This window comes from Rhea americana, unplaced genomic scaffold (genome assembly GCF_003343005.1).
Source record: "Rhea americana isolate MKP2758 unplaced genomic scaffold, rheAme1 scaffold_10, whole genome shotgun sequence".
Lineage (NCBI taxonomy): Eukaryota > Metazoa > Chordata > Aves > Rheiformes > Rheidae > Rhea > Rhea americana.
The window spans coordinates 4,593,253-4,614,798 of NW_028185039.1; the positions used below are offsets into that span (position 1 = coordinate 4,593,253).

A 21,546-nucleotide genomic window follows, 5' to 3' on the forward strand; every position below is an offset into this window, starting at 1 on the left:
AAAAAAAAAAAAAAAAAAAAAAAAAGAGTATCAAATCCCACAGAATAAAGAACCACCATTAGATGTTTTTCCCCCACCATGCTAATAAGCTCTGTGCTCATTAAGTCTGACAGAGCCTGCCCCAGTGGGACTGAGCTGGTTTAATCTTGAAGCTGTTTGTCATTGAGTAGGAAAGCTAAACAGAGTTGACAATCTTTCAGGTTCAAGTGGTTAAGAATCACCTGTTAATAATTAGTCCTTCATCTTCCATACTAAGGCCAATAACTAATACCACCGTTGTTTTCAATGCTGCCTGATCAGAGATTTGCAAAATAACCTGCAGAATTTTTTTCACCAAGCAAAGGCTATCTGGCAACCACASGAATTTCAGTTTCTAGTCTGGTACAAATCAGACACATTTCACAGCTTATATGTGCTTACTCTTCTCCCATACTGGGCACTGAATTAATTTTAATCTGGGTGACTAACGTGTTATTGTGAGCTTCAAATTCTGAGGTTCATGCAATCACAGAACRGCTGGGGTTGGGCAGGCCCTCTGGAGCTCACCCAGTCCACCTCCCCTACTCAAGCAGGGAGTACGTTGCCCAGGCCCCTGCCCAGGCAGCTTCTGAGTATCTCCAAGACGGAGACTCCACAATCTCTCTGGGCAACCGGTGCCAGTGCTCCATCACCTTCACAGCAAAGGTTTTCCTTACGTTCAGATAGACCTTCCTGTGCTGACTTGTATCAAGTGTGAAGTAACCAAACACAACTCTGCTTTCAAGATCTATTTTCTATAGGACAACTCGTGTTGGAGAGCTTATTTTTTAACCGAATTCCTTAAATATAAACGACCAATACTTCAAATGAGTTCATTTCCCACATTTTTTTTTTCAGTAGAAACAGCACTATTATCTAACTTTGATTTCTAGTTAAACGGAAGGAAAACGTGCTTTTGCTGTCTCCAGCGCCGCACTGAGCAGTGCAGTAAGCCCACGCAGGGAGCGCCAGGGAGGCGTAACGCACGCCCGGGAGCCCAGCGGGTCCCGCGGCAGGCACGAAGCCGAATAAGCTTCTGACGCCGCTTTCACCTTTGGCCTGGGCCCACTGGGGCCGCCGCCGCCGCCCTCCAGCCTCCTCCTCTTCCGGGCGCCCTGCGGCTCCTCCACGTCCCCGCCGCCGCCGCGGGGCCTCTTGCGGCCGTTCACGCAGCCGCCCTTCGCCATGGCGCGCCCGCCGCCCCGGCCCCAGGGCCCGCTCTGAGGCCGCCGGGCTCGGCCGCACCAAGCCTGGGCGTCGGGCGACGCTCCCAGCCGGCTCGGGGCTCTGCTGCTCCCTTGGTCCCGTGACGCTGCCCTCGGTCCCGGTCCGGTCCGGTCCGGTCCCGGTCCCCGCCGCCGCACTGCTCGGGCCGCGCGCCGCCTCGGCCCGCGACTACTCGCGCCTGACGGCGGCGCGCGCGCGCGCGCGGCCTCCTTCCGCTTGGCAGCGAGCGCGCGCCAGCCCTCCCCCCCCGCGCCGCGCGCGCAGGCCGGAGCAGCCGATCCGCCGAGGGCGCGGATTGGGTGCGGGGCCGCAGCCGGCGGCGGCAGGTTTGAAATGGCCGCCGCGCGCCCGGGCCGCCGCCGCCGCTGAGGGAGGCCGCCATGGCCACCAAGCGCTTGGCCAGGTGCGGGCTGCGCCGCGGGAAGGGAATCTCCCCGCTGGGGCTCCCCGAGGGGCTGGGACGGGGACCGGGCGCTGGGGGGCCGGGCTGGCGGGAGCCTCGGCGGGCTCCGGCCTGGCCCGACGCCGCTGCCGCCCTCCGCAGGCAGCTGGGGCTGGCGCGGAGCAGCGCGGGGCCGCGGGCGGCGCCCGGCCCGGCGGCGGGGCAGCGCTTCGGCTACGTGACCGTCGTCGACCTGGAGGCGACGTGCTGGCGGGACGCGGGGCGCCGCCGGCCCGAGACCAGTGAGTGCCGCGCGGGGGGCGCGGCGGGAGCCCCAGGAGGCGCCCTGGGGCCGGGGCTTCCTCGCGGTGCCTCAGTTCGTGACGTCTCTGCCCCTGATTAACGTAAACTCGCCGGCTCTGCGACCTGCGTTAACTCTTCTGGCAGCTCGCCGGCTGCGGGGCTGGTTTTCCTTTGTTTGTTTGTTTCTCTTTTTTTTGTCGCAGTTGAATTTCCAGCAGTTCTGCTAAACACGGCGACAGGAGAGATTGAATCGGAATTTCACACCTATGTCCAGCCTCAGGAACACCCTATTCTCTCCGAATTTTGTACAGAACTGACTGGCATAACACAGGTATAACTGACCTACAGTAGCATTCTAAAGAGGCCTTTAATTTCACTCGAGTCTTTTAGGATCTTAGGTTAGAGGAAGTATTTCCTAGATTATGTACAGGAAATCCATTATTAGAGACTGTACAGTAAACGTATCATTCTTTGAGAGGTAAGCCTCAGACTAATTTCAGTGCTTACTAACATCTTTATATACACTTCTTGTTCTGTTTTATAAAGAATCAAGTTGATGAAGGGATCCCTCTAAATATTTGCTTATCACAGTTTTTGAAATGGATTCAAAAGATACAAAAGGAGAAGAAAATTCTATTCAATTCAGATATTCCAAATCATTCTACGTCAGAAGCAAAACTGTGTACCTTTGTTACTTGGACAGGTAAATACAATTTTCCTTTACTTTTACTGTGGAGCAATGCACAGACACAAAAAAAGAACGTTTGGTGGTGCTAGTGAGATGCTCTCCAATTTCTCTTACACCTGTCTGTCCAAAATTYTGTTACTAGGTATTAAAGATATATCATGTTAGGATAAGACTGAAAATTTGAAAAAATATTAAATTCTGATATGTTCACTACATCTTTGTCTCTATGGTCTACAATACTTACCTCATTTTTCTGCTTTACATATAGTGTATTTTGTCAACATTCTTATGGGCTTAAATGATTTAATGATATCTTTAAGATCTTAACCCATTACAAGGTCACTCACTTGTCCTGATGCTTGATTGAAACAGCCCTAGTACTTTTCACCTGGAAAGAGTTCATATTGTTACCTGGTATTTCCTGTCCAGCAGTACAGGATGCTACTAGTATGTTCATGTTCTGTCCCTTTATGTAGATTTTAAGCCAAGTTTAGGCCAGTTCTTTACTGATGGATGTAATGTTACTGATTACCTGCCCAATTAAACAAATGTCTCATATTCTGCATGCACTATTTTGTAAATGGTCACATTASTTCTTGCAGAACTGTCTAGTGCTTTCAGTAACCTCTACTTTCTTCAGATATAATAAATACTTGTTTGGTAATCATCAGGACTAAAAATGAAAAGTTTATTTGTGTGTGTTCTTTTGTGCAGACTGGGACCTCGGTGTGTGTTTGCACTATGAATGTAAAAGGAAGCAGCTGCGAAAACCTGACATTTTAAATTCCTGGATTGATCTCAAAGCAACATACAGAGTGAGAAAATCAGTACTGTGGATCACTTCTACCCATATTGTCACCTCAAGGCTAATTGTACCAAGTTAGAAACTAATGCTGTGTATATATATATATAAAATGAGTCTATTGACTAGTTAGCCACTTGTTTGCTTTCCACATATGTTTCTATTACTCAGTGTCAAAGTCCCTGCCCTAGAACTATGTAAATTTTAATACAAATCTTAATTCTAGGAAAACAACTTGGTAACTGATGATGGTTGCTAAATGACACTGCAATAAGTGATAATCCTAGGAGAATTTTTTTCCAGCTGCTTTTCCTTTTCTGAAATTTTTTGCTCTACTTGCTGCTTTAACTTCCCTTTTTTCATGCTCTCATTACTGCCCTATCTTGCTGTGTAGAAGATAGTAATCCTTATCTTTTTAGAGAGTGGCTCCAGCATGTGAACTGGGCTTTGACTAGTAAGTGTATTCTGAATAGCATGAGTAATACTGAAAAAATGAATATATATTTTTACATTAATGTGAAGGTATATTGAAAAATGAATGTGTATTATGTAGTCCTCATTTAACATTGCAACATGCGTGTTTTGAGAGGTATTTGGATCTTTAGAGTGCTAATGTAGGCTAATGTAGGGGCTAACAGCACCTGTGTTTCCCCTGTGTAGTTAGGGGAAACTTCAAAAAGATCCAGGAGTTTACCTGTTCACCAATGCCAGCACTTAGGCTTCTAATGTAGGCAGCAGAATTAGGTCCCTAAAAATAAACAGTGTGAATATTCCCCTCCTTGTGATCCAGTGAGATCCCTGGACTGAGTAGCAATATGTTGCTTCTCATTTAAAAGGCATCTGTGCCAAATGTATTAATACCTATACTCTTGCAGTCTATAGCACTTGCTGTAATATAATAAAATATTACCGAGGTATTATTTATAGATGTATTCTTCAAGGCTATTCAGTTCAGTTTTTGTGTAAGCCATAAAGTTCAACTGAATTGTTACAGGGCTAAAATAGAATGGATTAGTTTAAGACTGAGAGAAGGGGATTCTTGGTTTGTTCTATTCTGATTTGTTACAGGGCAAGTTACTACTCTTATGCTTAACTTACCCCAACTGTAAAACAAAGACACCTGACTTGCGCAATGACCTTGTGAGATGTATCTCTGAAATCTTTTTTACTTCACTGTGAAGAGACTTTTGAAATCTTTTTTACTTCACTGTGAAGAGACTTTGAAATGCTTTGTATTAATCACCTGCATTTTTTTCTTAGCTATTCTATAATAGGAAGCCTAAAGGGTTAAAAGGTGCTTTGCAGGATTTGGGAATAACTTTTGCAGGACGGGAGCATTCTGGCAAGTATAATATTATGCTTATTTTAATACACATATCTTATAAAGCTAAATAACTACCGTAACTGTTTCAAGTTACATAATGCTCTGTTCAACAAAAACATCAAAATAAGAAAGGCTAGATGCTTCAAAGATTAGAGTTTATCATCTCTAAGTTTATGCTTTTTTTTTTTCCTGAAATCTGGCCTAGTACTTTAAATGTATGTTGCAAAACACAGTCAAACTTTAAATTACTAGGGTGCAAAATAAACAGTGGGGGAAGAATAAGGAAATCAAGGAAGAATCGAGGAAACTTGATCATACTGGATAGCTCTGGACAACTTATTAATGTCAGAATATTATCACAATATAAATCTGATATTAAAATCTGTGTTTTATCACTTACAATCATGAACAACATTAAACTCTGGTTAGATGACCATTAGATGTTCAGCAAAGGGAATTGTACTGCCACTGTCCTTTTCTGAACTGTTCTGTAGAAAATCATGTGTCAGAGTTCTGTGAATCCCTTTTATTTATTTGTCTTACCTGAATGCACTTTTCCTCCTAATAATAACTATCCCCAGTAGTAGTTTAAAAGGAAGACTATTAATACAACCATTCTTTGAAGGGTTGGATGATTCTCGGAATACTGCCCGTCTTGCTTGGAGGATGATTTGTGATGGGTGTGTGCTGAAGGTTACTAAATCTTTGGATAAGGTTAGTAACCTTTTCGCATCTTTCCAATGAAAAGTGAGCTATTCAGATAAACAATCCAGCATCCTAACTATGAATTGAACAGAACACCAATAAGCTAACAGGCTTATTAATTTGGAACATTGATTTCTACTTCTGGGTATTCATTTCCCTAAATCTCCATTTGTTTGTGGACTCCCTAGGCACATCCAAAGGAGAACCTGTTTTCCAGAACACCAAGTATAAACTTCACTGACAAGACCCCCCTGGGAAGTAATAGCAGACCTGCAACATCTAGAGAAACAACTCGTAACATAAGCTCTCCATCTGAGGAAAACCACAACAGTACTACTAGAGTTATGATAAATTCTAAGGTACAAACGGAAGAACAACAGGAGAAAAGTACAGTCAATTTCTCTGCAGACATCCATGTTGTGTCTAGCAGCAGCTCAAGGACTGACTTACATGATCAAGCCCAAAGCTCTCTAACAGCATCTGCTGACAGATTTCCTCTACGTCTTGGACAGCCACAGCTATCTCGCTGTACAGGTATTCAGAAAGGGGTCAACAATGGGCATCTGATGAGTCCTGCCAAATATAGCACTCCAGTACATGGGTCAGGACTAGTACTCGTCTCCACTACCATCTCCTCAGTTAATGTATCAGATGAGGATATTAGTACTAGTTCTGATTGTTTATCTCTGCTGACTGACTGGGAAGATGTAGCTTTAATACCAGAATCGCAGTATGAACACAATTTGGATTATGTTCAATTTAAAGATGACTCAACTACAATTTCTGGAGTATCAGCTTTGAATTCAAATCTTCAAAGTTTGGGGAAAACTGTTGTACCTGTGAAACCTCAGAAGTCTATTGTTTACAAAAGTTCTGATACTACGATCTATAATGTAGGAATGGTCCAGAGGCAGACTTCAGATTTTTCTGCTTTTAAATTACCATCTTCAAAGGTAAATGCCACTTCATTTCACTCAGCGTTAACTGGAAATTATTCCACTCCTTCTGAGGCTCCTAAAAGAAAGCCAACGAGTCCAAAAATGTATCCACCTGCAAAAAAACAGTCTTTTGCTATATATACAGAGAAGACTGAGTCTTTTAATCATTCCTTACCTTTAAGAAGTTCAAACTTGTCCAAAGTGTCTCCTGCCATTTTGAACTCCACAGTCAATTTGAATCAATCTGTAAGAGCTGCAAAAAACGAAAAACCAACCCCCCCTCTGTGTAATTGTGGTCGAAGAGCTAAAAGATTGTACGTCTCAAATACTGGTCCAAATCATGGCAAAGCATTTTTTTGTTGTCCTGTTGGTAAGCATGAAAGTAGTAAGAAAAGCTGTGGATACTTCAAGTGGGAATATGCATTTCTAAAAGAGAAATCTTCTAATGGTCTCACTGTGAAAGCAGATACTTTGACCTCTCTTGGAACTTCTTCCAATACTCTAGGAAATTCTTCCAACAAGAAATATTTGTGTCTTAGACCCTCTATGAGAACTTGAAAATTGATGAGTTTGTTTTTTTTGTTGTTCAAATCTTACTCATTTACTTGTTTCTGCTTACTATAATCAGAACAGTCAAATGATCTTAGATATCTATTCTGAGAATGAGGCAAAATGACATGCTTGGTTCAAGTAGGTAAAAGAGGAAATTGCTCGAGTATATGGAGTATCCATGTATCATAAACTGTCTCATTAACGAAGTGAGAGAACTGATCAAGCTGCAAGTGCTAAAATTGAAGTTAAATATCTTACATTTCTACTTTATCATGTATTTTAAATTCTTTATTAGTTCAGTCTTTAAACATCACTGTAATGATACAGATTTTACTTATATTCATTTTTCTAAACATACTTGTATTGAGCTGTAACTTTTAAAAATGTATTTTTTTTAGTAGTTCCACTTCTGAAAAGTGATTCTGGAAACAAGTGCTCTTTTCCTGTTTTACTTAAWTTAGGTAACAATAAAGAGAAAATGCCTACAATGATTTATTAAGTTTACTTAACATGGACCAACTGTGGTGCTTTTGTTTGTTAATTTCCCATTTAATTTGTTTCAGTCTGCCTGTTTTCTTGCTACGGGATATTAGCATAGCATGTGGGAAAGCCAAAGCCTGTGACTCAGACAAGAATTTGTGAAAACCTAAACTAAGGTAGTCCTAATATAATCTCTTACTTTACGGTGTAAATCAGCAATATCTTGCTTTGTAAAAGATTTAAAAAAAAAAAAAAAAAAAAAAAAAAAGCAGCAAGTAATTCTAAACTTTTCTCCACTCCTTCTGACGCAGTTCATTTCTTCTGATCTTCCCACTAATAGTTTTTGGCAAGTGTTGAACAAACTCCATCTATTGGAAAGGGAGGAAATTGCAATAAAAATAAGATCATTTACTTAAATTAACCTTTTTCTTAACCTCAGTGGCATATATTTGTGAGTCATATAGTAGTTAATGCCAACTCTCTTATCGTGATGTATAATAATACGTACTCACCTTTCGAGGATACTTGTACGGAGCAGTAACTTTCCTAACGTGGTCCTGTAGTTCATTCATCAGTTTTTCCGGATCACTTGAAACATAGTCAGATGTTAGAACAACAAAGGCTTTCACTACCTTTTTTAAAAAAATAAGGGAGCAGGGGTTCAAACGTCAATGAAATAATAACACAACAGTAAGGTCTGAATTTTAAACAAACCATTTGCTGACAAACTGTAGAATAACTAATGTATAGGCTGGATAGCTTTCTCAAAGTCTGTGCTCAGTATTGGTCTGGACTGTGGAGACAGTTTATGCATGCTCAATACAGACCAAGGACTGTAAGTATTTTAGTGACAGGAGAAGCTTCATATGGTACTTTTGTTTTACTGCCTATGGGACAATCATCTTGGATGGTTTGCTCCTACATGGCGTCTCCAGTGTCTTATATGGTGCAAATACTGATTTTAATTTAGTTTAAAAATTCAACCCATGGCTAGATAAATCCATTTGGAGTTGGGCTTTATTACCTCTGCCACACACAAAGCAATATATGAGACAATAAGCATGTTTAACTTGTTTACCTCTCCTCTGATGGGGTCTGGACTGCTGACAACTGCTGCTTCCACCACTGCAGGATGCTCTATTAGGGCACTTTCTACTTCAAATGGCCCAATGCGATATCTTTAAAATGGAGGAAAGGGRGGTTAATTATGTTTGATAACAAAATGTCATGGCTGAGTCACCAATATTATTCAAGTTTAATGATGTCTTTTTTTACCAGCATTAAATTACCCAGCAGAATTGATGACATCATCAGCTCTTCCAACAAACCAGAAGTATCCATCTTCATCCATAATCCCCCTGTCTCCAGTGACGTAAAACTTCCCACGTATTGTTGCCTCAGTTTTCTCTGGATCATCCTAGGAAACATTAAATTGCATTTTACACATAAAACTGTCTGAAAATAAGCGAAAATTGTATTCTGGCTTATTCAGTGTTTAAGTTACAGTACAGTTGAATATTTGAAAATGTCAACTTAGACTGGCACATATGGTTATGTGCATTAAATTCAAGTGAGTTGTAACATAGGATATTAATAATGGGGAATTATTAATTCAACATTACTAAGCTACAAGGCTAGAAATAAAAATCATGACTAAGTAAGTTTTACTAGTTGTGACTTTAAGTTTTAATAATAATATATTACGGCTTATGGCTTTAGGAACCACTGAAGGCTGCAAGAAATATGCAAGCAAATGGTCTGAGAATTTGGTTTTAGGTGATTATCCYGTAATTTTTTTTCCCTGTGTATTTATAATGTCTCCTATCCTGATATTTTTCATTCCAGTAACAAGTCTAGGATCAGCACAGCCTAATGAATAAGCGGTCTTTGTATAGCAAATGCAGCAGACTCCTAGAAGAGGTTATTTAGGCAGTGTACATATGCTTAGTACTACTTGAAAAACCTGACTATAGGCTGATATCACTCATAAAATTTGATAAGGTTTCTAGCTGTCAGAACTAAAAGCACTATGTGTTTGTTTTTTCTAGCTGTTAGGCTGAAACTAAAATTCTTACATAAAAAGGAAAAAAAAATCTGCTGTACATGAAACACTTCACAGAGCCCAAGTCTGCCCTAATTCAGGGAAGGGATTTGAACAGAAGGCACCTACTTCTCCTAGCCATTAGGCTATGCAGTATTATGTGACTAAGGGGTCCTTCAAGCCTTTCACTTCTTATATAAAAGAAATAACTATCAAAAGAATGTGGATCTCAGCTTGCCAGGTAGGATGGAATCTATGTAAGTGGAACATAATCTGCAGGAAGGAATGAAAACCCCTGTCCCCGTCCCATAGGTTTTTTCAAGCCAGGAAGCAGCGTATTTGTGAATGAAAGGAGGTATCAGGTTCCTCATGATGGAAAACAGAGCATATGATTTAACTGCAGGAGTGTCCTTACAGCATAGCAAGTGAAAAGACAAAATGGTCTTGTAGGTTTTATTCTGATGGCAATATCTCCTTCTTTTCCGGGAGGCAGAATATTATTATTTTCATCTATAATCTAAAAACAAACAAAATATCATTTTATTATCTTAGAACCAAATGACAAAACATTAAATTAAGGTTATAGAATCTTGGTGCTCATTTAAAATACCTAACTGAATTATTTTTCTTCATTGCAAAACAATTTAGAGACGTGGGGGCTTACCCTAACAACCACTTTGTAATAATACTAGTAATCCAGTGTACTTTGCATCATATATTTCCTCTGAGAAATTCCAAGCACTATGCAAACATGAAACTAAGCTAGTAATACCCCAGAGAAGTAGATAAGTAAGTAACATGGTCAGAAAATTTAAGAACAGAAAGAAAGATACTAAAATCCTACCAATATTACAAATTGATCTAGCGCTAGAATCTGCCTCAGTAGTTCTGTTCTCGCCATGAAACAACATTCAGTCCTGCTCTTCCTCAACTAAGCAATTTAATTCCAGTCATTATCTAAGAGTTTGATATCTAATTGTCAGCAGAAGGTTGTAATCCTGGTGAGGCTGGTGCAACAGAGCAGTCCAATTGTCTATTTTACCTGCTCAGTTCAGAGCAGTAATACATGTATTTTTTTTCATGCACTGTTAAATGATGGTACGTGGTACAACTGTGTTAGCGCTTTCAAACCTCTTCTGATAGTTATGCAGCCAGCACGATGGAGAGGGAGAGGGAGAGAGGGAGATTGAGAGCGCGACAGAGGTAGTGCCACCCGAGGTACAATACCTTGACATCATACCCTGGGGATGGCTTTCCCATAGAGCCAGGTTTAATTTTCATTCCCTTAAAGTTTCCACAGACAAGCACCTGTAACAAGTGGTTTCAAAAAGAACTAAATTGTGATTTGTATATTCACTCTACAGCTGAAGTTTAAAATACTCAGCTAATAAAGATAGAATATGATCTCTATGAGAAATATTAATTAATTCTTCATTATAATCTTCTAGATTACTTCTAGAAATAAATGACAACTTTTCCATGAATCTCCTAATCTAGAACCTGTCTAGGAATCTCCAGACCTAGAACCTTTCCCAGGAATTTTGCCACTGCAGAAACTTTCAAGGAATCATCTCATCTAGAATCTTCCTAAGACTGAGAATGAATCTAAGCTCATGGAACTAGAATAATTTGAGCCTCACTGACCTAGAATGTTTCCAGGAATTCCCTGATCTGGAACCTTTTCCAAGGAACCTCGACCTGGAATAGTGCCACACACCTACTGACTTATAACAGTTCTAAATCTATTCTAGAACAGTTATATATGCTATGAACTAGAATAGTTCCAGACTCACAGGCACCCCCACCTACCTAGAACAGTTCTAGTTGCATTGATCTCTCCTTGCCCTCTACAAGAACCTTTCCAAGAATGCCTCAATCTAAAATATTTCCAGGAATTCCCCAGTCTGGATCTTTCACAGGGAACTCCATGACCTAGAATAGTTCTAGACTTGACCTAGAACTGTCATAGGCCAGCGAGTCCAGAACTGCTCTAGACCCAGATGCAGACATGTTTCTCACCTCACTGACCTAGAACAGTTCTAGGTTGAGAGTAGAATGATTCTAGACTTGCCACCTGAGAATAGTTCTTAGTGTACCTACCTAGAACCTTTCCAGGAATGCCCAGATCTAAGAATCATGCCCAGAGTTTCAGATAATGCTAACAAGAGCTATAAAGATAGGTTTTAAAGCAAAATTTTGCATTCAGCAATGAGGAACATACTTCTTTTGTGTTAGTTCCCAATAAAAAACCCAGTGTAATGGGGTTCACCCTTGGATTTGGGGTGAAACTGTTATGATTATTCTATGACTTATAAAAGCTATATTTTTCCACTACTGATTGACTTTTCCCCTAGAAGCCATGACTGTGTATAATCATTTTAATCATATTTTCTTGGCAACCCTAATGGAATTTATTGCTCTATCTGTAAAGTGTCTGAACATACTGTTTCTGTCTGTCCGTAGCCTTCATGAATATCCAGCCCAGTGTGCTCTTTCCATTCTTCCATCACTTCAGGGTTGAGTGGCTCCCCAGCACTCACACAGTGCCGCAGGCTTCTGAATTTATAACTTGGTGGGAAAGAGAAAGCAAATAATTGGCAGAGTTACGCAGACATAGTGATCTATCTGCGATGTTCCCTTCACCATAGTATTCCTGTATCATGCGGTCCTTTCTACATGCAAATAAAATCTTCACTGGGTCCTATACATTCTATTTCAATTATGTGGAGTTAAACATAAACAAATCTGTGAAAATGCAAAAAAAANAAAATGGGAACATTTTTCACAAAAGGTGATGGTTGTTTTGAGACTCTTTTATTTTTCAGTTAGAATTTCCATTCTATCCAACTACAGAGCTTTTTTTTTAAAAAAAAAAAAAAAAAAAAAAAGCTCTTTTACTTCTGCATTATTTTAAAATGTAGTAATAGATACACTGTTTCTAACTTAGAATCTAACCTGGAGTCTCAAACAAAATAACAAAAAGTCACAAGAGAGTTGCCAAACTGCTGTGACACACACTATTCTTGTAGATCATGGTATTGGAAGAATGCAGGGGAAAAACAAAGGGAAGGGGAATCTAACTACAAAAACACTTTGGAAAATATGTTTATCATGATATTGTATCATTATTATCCTATTATATCATCAGCTAAACGGCTTTTCAAAGTCTCATACAAGTTTGCTATAATTTGTGAAATATGTGATGGTTAAAATTTGTACTTAATTTGTATTTGTACTTAAAATTCGCTTTGTTCCTAACATGCAAGATTGAGAAATACATGACTAAATCTGTTGTTAATGTCATTGTAAATCTGAAATAAAGTCAACGTGAGAAAAGCATATGGTCCACTGTTTTGATCAAATACACCAATAAAGATACTTCGTTTTTGCTTACCTGGACACTTTATGTTGCACAAACATTCGATAGGCAGTTGGAGCAGAACAGAAGACTGTTATGGGAAATCTTGACAGGCTCTAGAGAATTAGAATAAAAAAAAGTAGATGTCGTTACTGAAACACCTGAGGTCTCACCTACATCACAAGAGATAACGTAACAACCTCTGTACTCAGCTTGTGAAACACAAAAACAAAACGTTAGTGCTCTAAAAGCTAGTACAAACTCACTAACACCAATATACAGCTGTTACATTTAAATAGGTTTTTCTTCAAAACAGAATCTACATCTTTACAGTTAGTTCAACATACCAAAGCTTTGTGCTCTGGAAAGCTCTGCAGTCTCTCTTGCAGAATTTCTTCATAATTCTAACTTATGTAGAAAACAAAGGAAACCAAAGGCTACTTTTTAAAATGTTCTGTAGGTATACGACTGATAAAGTGTTTCCATCTATCCTAATGTGAGCTAACAATTTTCAGCCATCAAAGTAACATGGGTATGATCATAAAGTGATTCCGTGTAAAATGAATAATGGTGGCCTTTACCACAGTTGTGTGCAGAGGATGTAACAGAATATAATACTGGTGCCATTTGTTAAAGAAATTTAGCTTGCTGCCTCTTCACTCCTTAACGGTGAGTTGTACAGTACAAGCAACCAAAATTCTCAATTATCTGCTATTGTCACTCATTTTAATAACAACACCAAACCACTTCACAAATTCCTGTTCCATTTCTCGTGTGCTTAAATTTTGGTCTAGTAAATGAATGTCTGCAGGCTTGGGCAGTTGAATCTGTTTTCAGCTGAGTACAGAAGGAAACTTTTTGGACATCAAAGATACTCTTGTTTTGGGGCTTATATTTACACTAGTGAAATACCAGTTGGTTACTTGCTCATGAAGGTTACAATTACGCAGCATACTGACCCCCAGTATAGCTTTGGGGTAAGTGAAAATCCAGGGAAGATCAGCCAGAGAGAACAGTGCTGTTGCTGGCCTCTCCCTGCTTACCTCAAAGACGATGGCTGGGTTGAAGCGTGGCATCTTATGTGCAAATACACATGCCCCTTGAATCCATGGGGAGAAAACGCTGCTCCAACCTGACTTTGCCCAGCCTGTGTCTGATGTATTCCAAAATATATCTGAGGAAGTCAAGTCCAGCCAATACCTGGGTATAACAGTGAAAGAGTTCACAATTTCTATTTGGCAGAAAGAGGACAAATATTAAAATATCAACAGCAGATGTGCCAAAGAAGCAAACCCATCACTGTTTTTCCTGGCTATATGAGGATTAGCAGATGAGTGAATTTCTGAGCAGAAGTGAGTCACAGTGCAGTGAAGATGTCATCAGGATAGACTGATGCCGCATTTTTCTAGAAGAAAAAAATTATACTGATGGACAAACTAATATCACCTCAAAACAGGATGCTGAATACATATGTATGAGACTGCTGTGGTTTTGTTGAAATCATTTTTTAGGCATAAGGATTTTTTTTTTTTGTTGTACACTTACTTTTTAGTTTGGTCTCTTCTGATTTGTTATTCTTTGACTGTTAGAATGAAATGCATTGCTGTATCAAGTATTTAAACAACATAGTTTTAGAAACTTAAAGGTCCCATGAACCTATCCAGTCTTTCCTATGTTCTGAACTATCACCATTTTGTTCCTGTGGGAGTTGTGTCTAAACCAGACACAAATGAATTCAGAAGCCTAAGATCTGTGGGTTTTTCCCCTCTTTTTATGGTACACACTTCATAAACCTGCTCTTTGCTGATGCTCAGTTAACTGGCAATCTATTAATTAYACACAATGAAGAGTGCAGAAAAAGTCAAACAAAGTGTTAAAAAGCAGTTAGCAATTCTGTTTGACTGCCAAGTGCAATACACACTAAGGCAGCTAATCTCAAACTATGCCTTGTTGCACAGAAAAAAAGGCTTGTTGGGACTTAATAGAACTGCTGTTTTTTAAAATAGTGAAACAAAGATCTTCCATTTCTCCTYTGTCTGCTGTTTGACCAACTACAGAAATACATTTGTGATTTAAAGGGATATCCATACCTTCCATTTACTGTGAGACCAATGCCATAGCTGCTGTGGGAATGTTCAGTCATTTTTGGAGACCCTGTAGTTCCACTGGTAAAATAGATGGCCATTGGATCTTGATGCTTTGTGGTCACRCAGTGGTGATCAGAAGGAGCATGTCTTTAAAATATGCAAAATGATAATGTGATTTGAAAGGGTGAATTATACATTCTTAAAAATGTTTGGCTAAAATAACTTCTGCAGCAATGAAAAGTGTCATAAACTAGATAGTCTCCCAATGTGCAGTCCTAAAAGGATGAAAATATTTTGGCACACGCCAGCATTTCCTGTTCACAGCAGATCACTGTGCTTGTCTTTCATTGTTTCTGTGGCACTTTCACAATAGTGGTTACTCACTTCAGGAGCTCTTTAAAGTTCAGCCATCCTTCTCTGTGGCCCTCTGACACAAGCAGCTTGAATTTCAGAGACTGGCATTCAGGCCCAGCCGAGTCTACAGCTGGTGCCACAGAATCATCAGTGATGATACACTTTGCCTTCGACTTCTGTAGTCGATGGAGAATGTCCTTTGCTGTCAGTTGCTGTGTGCCAGGAATCAGGACAGTTCCTAAAGGAGAATACTCTCAATATTTAAGAACAATGCTTGTACCTAAAAACAGTCTTCAGCTTACGTTGTGTTTATCAGTGGAACAGCACTGTGCTAAAAGCAGAATTTGGCTCTACTTTTGTAAATATACTGTTCTTTTTCTTGAATTAAATTCTATGTGAGAATCAATGCAAATTAGAAAATACTAGGGTCAGCATTGGACAGCAAAAGAAACCAACAGAAGGGCTTTCTTTGGGCTGAAAGTCTTTCCACTGTGACATGCTGTCTCTCTGGATTTGTATTCCTCACTAGTAAATACAGATGTACGCATCCTCACAGGGTATGCTGGCAGTGTTTGTGAGATACTGAGGCATTCTGGACTGTAAATGCTGGGAAACTGAGTATTTAACATAGCCCACAGGRGAATGTGTGAAACACTTGGGTAAGTATGTGCTAATTTCATTGCAAATTAATAAGAGGGTACATTTGCAATGCATCACAAGTGCTGGAAAGAGGAGAATGACAGAGRTACACGGACTCCCAGAATTTCCTTAACAGCTAGAGCATGCTCAAAAAATCCTAAAAGTACCATGAAGACAAAACTTGGCATGCAGGGTGTTCTTGACCAGCATGGCAGTGGTGTTCAACACCATTAGCATGTTTGTAGCTCTGAGTATATTAAATAGCAATGATTGATTTATGTAACAATATCTGCATCTATAAATCACTTCCATGCTTTTACTAACCTGTTCGCATGCAAGCCACATTCACCAGCCACCACTCTGGGATCCTGGGCAGAATCAGAATAACTCTGTCTCCCTGTTGCAGACCACAGGCATCAGACAGAACATTAGCCACTTTTCTGGACAGGACTCCTAGCTCTTCAAAGCTCCACCTCACCTCTTCTCCATCACCATTTACCCACCACAATGCAGGGTTTTTAGGCTTTCTTCCCTCCTACAGGACAACAGGGCACAGTTAAAATGTTTCATTTAAGAAACAAGAAACACATTGCCTGTAACTTAAGCCTGAGGAAGAAAAACATCCATTATTTATTGAATGCTGCATAAACCTAGGGATGCATCTGGAATTTGCCTCTGATTCAAAATATGYCAGAAAAAAAATCCTTCAGAAAGCACAGCTCACAAATTCAATTTTAGAAATATAGATCTATCCTTCCTAAGCTCATTGTGTTACACCCTGAAGAGGTTGCACTGTAATCAGCTCAGAGAAAGAAAAAGCTTCTGGTTCAGGCCATGCCAGAGAAGCAGCTGATGAATGTGGGTATCTCTGAGTTGTGCCTCAGATAGTTTCCTGAGCCCTCCRAGGTCGCTTCCAGCTTCATCTGGAATTGTGTCTAATTGGTGCTTCTAAAATTAAAAGAAAGGTTCAAAACCATAGGCCTACATAATATGACCTTTGATCAATGTTTCACCTAAATGATACRTGAAAAGTGAATTAAAATGTTTGTATAGAGTGTTCTCTGAAGGAGGCYAAATGAACTTAGTTGTAGCACTGCGTAAGTCAGCGAAAAACTCACTAGGGCTGTGAGAACATGGCACCTTATTATCAGTTTGAAGGTATAAAAACTCTAAGGTTAATTTTCAGGGGAGCAGATTCTAACTGTGCACTTTGGAGAGCAAAGCCTYTTCTCCAGAGGCTGTTCTGTACTCCTTTTGTTTACAGCCTGCCAAAATCTGTTTCTCCTGCAAAAGGAATGATTGCTAACCTTGTGTCAGAGARTACACCCCTGCTTTGTTCCTGATGGCAATTTGGACATAAATGGGTTTAGCCCCTCATCATGAACAACCTGAGCCTGCAAAACCAGACACACATCTATAGAGACCAGACCTACATAGTAACAAAGGCAAAAGCCTTCATGGTTTTTCTATATTCCCYTTACTTGCATAGGTCTCATGTCCAYTGAGGGTCACAGTCATCCAGATTTCTATGTTCAAAATCCCTGATGCAAAGACTTTATATTTGAGGTAGAAAGGGGGAGGTTTGACTTTATACTACACTATCCATTTTACAGGTAGGCAATGAGACACAGGGAAGTCAAATGATTGCCTAGCACATCCAGGTAGTGTGCAATTAAAGGCAGATGGGTGAACTGGTGCCAGATTTAGAGTGGTCCAGTCCACAGACTCATTCAYTATACACATATTTTTTCACACTCACAATCTCATTGGAGTTACTGATTCAAGGAAGGAACAATTTGACACATGGACAGGGCAGCCATGTGGCACATGGAAATTCGAAGCTCAGCTAGCACGAGATGATCACCAGATCATAATCAGAACACAACTCCAGTGACTTGCTTATTGGATTGGTACTGAACCCAGCAAGAAGTATGTTAGCATTACAGAAGTCAAAGAATTGTTACCTTTTCCATTTCAGTCCATCTGTCCAGCACATCCTTTGCAAAGTTGAAATACTCTGGCACCTCTGGTCTATATTCTTGTTTTATGGCTTCATAATTCTTAGAGTTCAGAGAGGTGCAAACTGGATAGCCCTGGCTAGAAAGTTGGAGAGATCTTCTCAGGGGAGTTCGCAGGGACATAGCACTTGGGACCTTCAGTAGAAAATGCACAGCAGCAAGAACCATAATGGTTTCTTCCAAGGTTATTCTTTACTGATTATCTCTGAGAAATGCTACAGTGACACAGATACAAACCCAGTATTAATCATGCAGTTTCCAAACAGAGTGCAATATAGGCCTTGTGCTTACACAGGAATAGCTTCCAACTGTTAACCAGAATAACTGCTGAGGACAGTTCCAGTTCTGCCACTGTTGGTCTCTGCTCTCTAGTTACCATCATGTAGCTGAGATTCTGCATTCAGCCATCAGTGTTCAGTCCTGCCAGTGGTAGCTTTCCCATGACTCATATTCCTTCCCTCTTCACAAACTCTGCTAATCCAGTAGATCATATTTCAGTTGCCATGCATAGTGGAGAGGCACTGAACACTACCCAAGCACTTCAACTGTGACTTCCGTAAATTAAATGAAAAAAACTATTGTTCGACAATGCAGAAATAACAGTGTGGACCAAGACATTCCACAGCTAATCCAGCAATCCTTAATTAGTTACTGGTTGACCACTGTGTTACTTGGTACAATCATATTTCCAGTTTTTCTAGTTTATCAACACTGGGGACATACTGGCTGCCAGAAACGAAATGAAGCTAGCAAAGCCCTGAAAAGCTTTTAAGAATTGATGCTTTAAACAGCATTTTGATGTGTGGTCAGCAAAAAACATCATTTTATGAGATGGGRAAACTTTGAAAGACTCCCTAAAAAAGAATCTAAGATGGATTTTATCTTAAAAAAGTCAAATTTGCAGAAGTTCTGAAAACTCTCGARTTTATACTATTTTCATGCAGTCAACTGTTTTTTATTTACAAAGCAAAATAAACACTGTTAGCTCCTTACTGAATTAATAATTATCTAGCTGTACACCCACACGATTTTAGTGATTTAGTGAAGGAAGGGACATTTTCTGGATTTGTAACATTCAGTCTGTTTATAACAAACATAGCTGAGAAACCCAACCAAAAGAAAGACAAGAGAGGGACGGGGAGAAAGGAAAACACAGACAGTAACAGGCAAATCAGTACTGTTCCTGGGCCAGAAAACGTCCTGTCCAGCAGCTTGCAGGGGTGGGTAGAGGACGAGTTACCTTGTCAAAAGATTGTCAGTTCCAACTTACTGCCTCCCTGCCTTGCATGGAAACGGAGCCCTCTCAGATCTTCTGAGATYTGTCACAGCTTTGACTCCTGACACAGATTTCAGACTCCTGGCTGTGCATCCACACCACTTAAGCCTCCTCTTGTGCTGTTACTGCGCCTAGCGGCAGATTCCTGAGTTCTTTCCAAGAACTTTGGACTCGCACAAGGGGCAGCCAAGTCCTGCACAGTGAGAAGAGTAAATGTGCTTCTGCACAGCTCAGAGATGAGGCAGGAAGTGTGAATCCCAAATCCCCTCTGTTTCCTTCTCCTGCTCTGTTCCCACCACAGAGGAACACAGTGGTGAGGCTTCACCACATCCWGCCCACACCTGTGCTCTGGCTGGGGCAGCACAGGGAGCAACCGCATTGCGATCGGCTTTGTGACTATAACCCCCAGCATGTAGCCCAGGTCACCCCAGGTAACTACAGCACTTCAGCCATGAGGATGCTGACTATCAGTCCCTGATATGCTGCACCTGGTGCCTAGACCCGCTTCCCTAATGCCGGTTCACCGCACTGCTGGCAAGGCCACAGCTAGTGCTTCTATCATGGGATCTCTGGAGCTTGCRAGCTTTTGCAAGGACAGAACGTGTCTCTTGTGCCTCTGAGTTCAGAGCCCAGCACCTTGCACATCGCCATGTCAACACTGGGGTTGGCTGCAGCATTGGTACATGCCTCTGTCTTCAGCCTCTGCTGTAAAGGTGGCAATTGCTAGAGAGCTGGAGATAGTCATAACTTAAATTTGGGCATCAACATTTACAAGTCAGCTTGTCAGCACCTTAAATTGCTCCTGCGGGATGATCTCCACCCTCAAAATACGGCTCTAAGGGCAGCAGAGAGGCTGCAGACACCATTTACCTGTTCAGAGCAGAACGATCTTCTGGGTGCTGGTCAGTGAAGACGATGCTGCCATCTCTACCGGCATTCAGGCCTCGTGCTTTTGCCAGAACTCCCTGCTGGGGCTCTACCCGTGTCTGCGTCAGGTAGCATCAAAGGAGACGTTAACCAGCTCCCTGAAACACTGGCGGCAGCAGAAAGTAACTGATTCAAAATCAAGTCTGTCAAAACAACAAAGCTGTTCTCTGCCTAGCAATAAGGGAAAACTGTAGTCATTCTGCAGGAGCGCAATTATAAACACCTCTTTGAAACGCATAAAACAAAATCCTCCTGGAGAAAAGGCAGAGGAACAGCCTTAAAGGAATTCCCTATGCAGAAGATTACATTGACCCAAAGGAGGYAGGAAAGTAAATAGAAAATGACAGTAACCGGATTGTGATGAGAAAGTCAGAGAATGTTACAGGAACATGTGGGGAGGAAGTTTTCCAATTTAGGAAGAAAAACAAGATTTCCATAGCAACCACTCTCCTGTAGTCGTTTCTGTTTATCATTGTTTTAGTGGGGCACAGAACAACTTTCCAGAGCACTTGTAGTAATTTCCACCCCCTCGGGACTTTCTGCCAGAGAAGTATCCTAGTTAAACTCTGAGTGGTTCATTACCTTTCTTCTGCAGCACTCAGAGTTGCCTGGAGAAAATCTTCCTTGTGTTTCAAACAGCATGTTCTGATGTGGTTGTCTCCAGAAACTGTTACTATAATTCATCAGAACATTGAGCCTTTCAAGCCCTGCATAGATTTACCCTTTTAATTTACATGCAGCGAGCGGTCTCACCCACGTCAAACAACTGCAGTGGAGTTATGCCAGCCTCAAAGGCTTTGCAGGAACAAAGCTCGTGATAAGGTGTAAATGCCATCTGCTTTTGCAGTTGTAACTGACAGATTCTGCCATGAATTTGTGGAGCTTTTTTTTCCTGCTCCAGGCCAGATTCTCTGGATGTGAGCAGTGTGATAGTCAGATGTCCTTAGCTATCTTCTTTACCTCTTCCCACAAAATTTCCAAGTTCTTAAAATTTTTGCAAGTTTTCCTTAAATTCTCCAAGCAGCTCAACAGTTACTGGAGGGAGAGTGGGCCCTGACGGGACAGTCCTGCTTCCGAAACCAGGCTGGGGGCCACGTGGCTTTTTCCTGTGTCCACTCATGCTCCTTGCTACTCCAGGCCTGCAGTACCTGTACAGAGAGCGCCTCTTTCACCCCGCCACCTTACGCCAAGAAAACCCCATAAGGCAGCTAAGGAACCGGCCGGGCCYCGGCCGCACCCGCCCCGGGGCCGGGTAACGCGGTGCCGCCGGGCCGGCACGGGCAGGCAGCCGGCTCTCCGCGCTCCGGCCGGGACCCCAGCGGAATGCTGGAACCGTTAATGCAAAAGCCGGACTTTAACCCCAGAACCGCAGCTCAGGGACAGGAAACGCCCCGCCGCCACACGCCGAGGCGCGCGCGAGCCCGAGC

At 41.3% G+C, this 21,546-nt stretch overlaps 3 protein-coding genes across 5 annotated transcripts in view; 1 reads left to right on the forward strand and 2 right to left on the reverse strand.

Moving 5' to 3' along the window:
* REXO5 (RNA exonuclease 5) overlaps positions 1-1,426 on the reverse strand; it is a 16,049-nt gene extending 14,623 nt beyond the window's left edge. Inside the window, exon 1 of the mRNA XM_085302192.1 lies at positions 1,071-1,426. Coding sequence (XP_085158318.1) covers positions 1,071-1,205 — 135 coding nt within the window. The 5' untranslated portion in view covers positions 1,206-1,426. The remainder of the gene's footprint in view (positions 1-1,070) is intronic.
* A 122-nt stretch (positions 1,427-1,548) lies between these two features.
* ERI2 (ERI1 exoribonuclease family member 2) lies at positions 1,549-7,448 on the forward strand. Its single transcript, XM_085302235.1, has 8 exons — positions 1,549-1,648; positions 1,790-1,929; positions 2,134-2,261; positions 2,477-2,633; positions 3,333-3,433; positions 4,681-4,762; positions 5,370-5,458; positions 5,638-7,448. Exons 1-8 carry the CDS (start codon positions 1,626-1,628, stop codon positions 6,943-6,945), a joined length of 2,028 nt encoding a protein of 675 aa, XP_085158361.1. The 5' UTR covers positions 1,549-1,625; the 3' UTR covers positions 6,946-7,448.
* Positions 7,449-7,472: 24 nt separating this feature from the next.
* On the reverse strand, positions 7,473-20,136 carry LOC146601659 (acyl-coenzyme A synthetase ACSM3, mitochondrial-like). Of its 3 annotated transcripts, XM_085302257.1 has the most exons (15): positions 20,063-20,136; positions 19,187-19,385; positions 17,863-18,131; positions 16,223-16,433; positions 15,290-15,497; positions 14,909-15,052; positions 13,862-14,018; positions 12,855-12,934; positions 11,905-12,028; positions 10,688-10,768; positions 9,876-9,977; positions 8,709-8,836; positions 8,498-8,597; positions 7,932-8,051; positions 7,473-7,787 (listed from the first exon to the last, which is right to left on the reverse strand). In XM_085302257.1, exons 3-15 carry the CDS (start codon positions 18,082-18,084, stop codon positions 7,701-7,703), a joined length of 1,764 nt encoding a protein of 587 aa, XP_085158383.1. In that variant the 5' UTR covers positions 18,085-18,131; positions 19,187-19,385; positions 20,063-20,136; the 3' UTR covers positions 7,473-7,700. The 3 variants fall into 3 exon arrangements, with proteins under 3 accessions (XP_085158383.1, XP_085158374.1, XP_085158392.1); XM_085302248.1 differs by having other exon boundaries at positions 17,863-19,385; XM_085302266.1 differs by lacking the exon at positions 19,187-19,385 and having other exon boundaries at positions 17,863-18,051; positions 20,063-20,080.
* Positions 20,137-21,546: the final 1,410 nt, after the last annotated feature.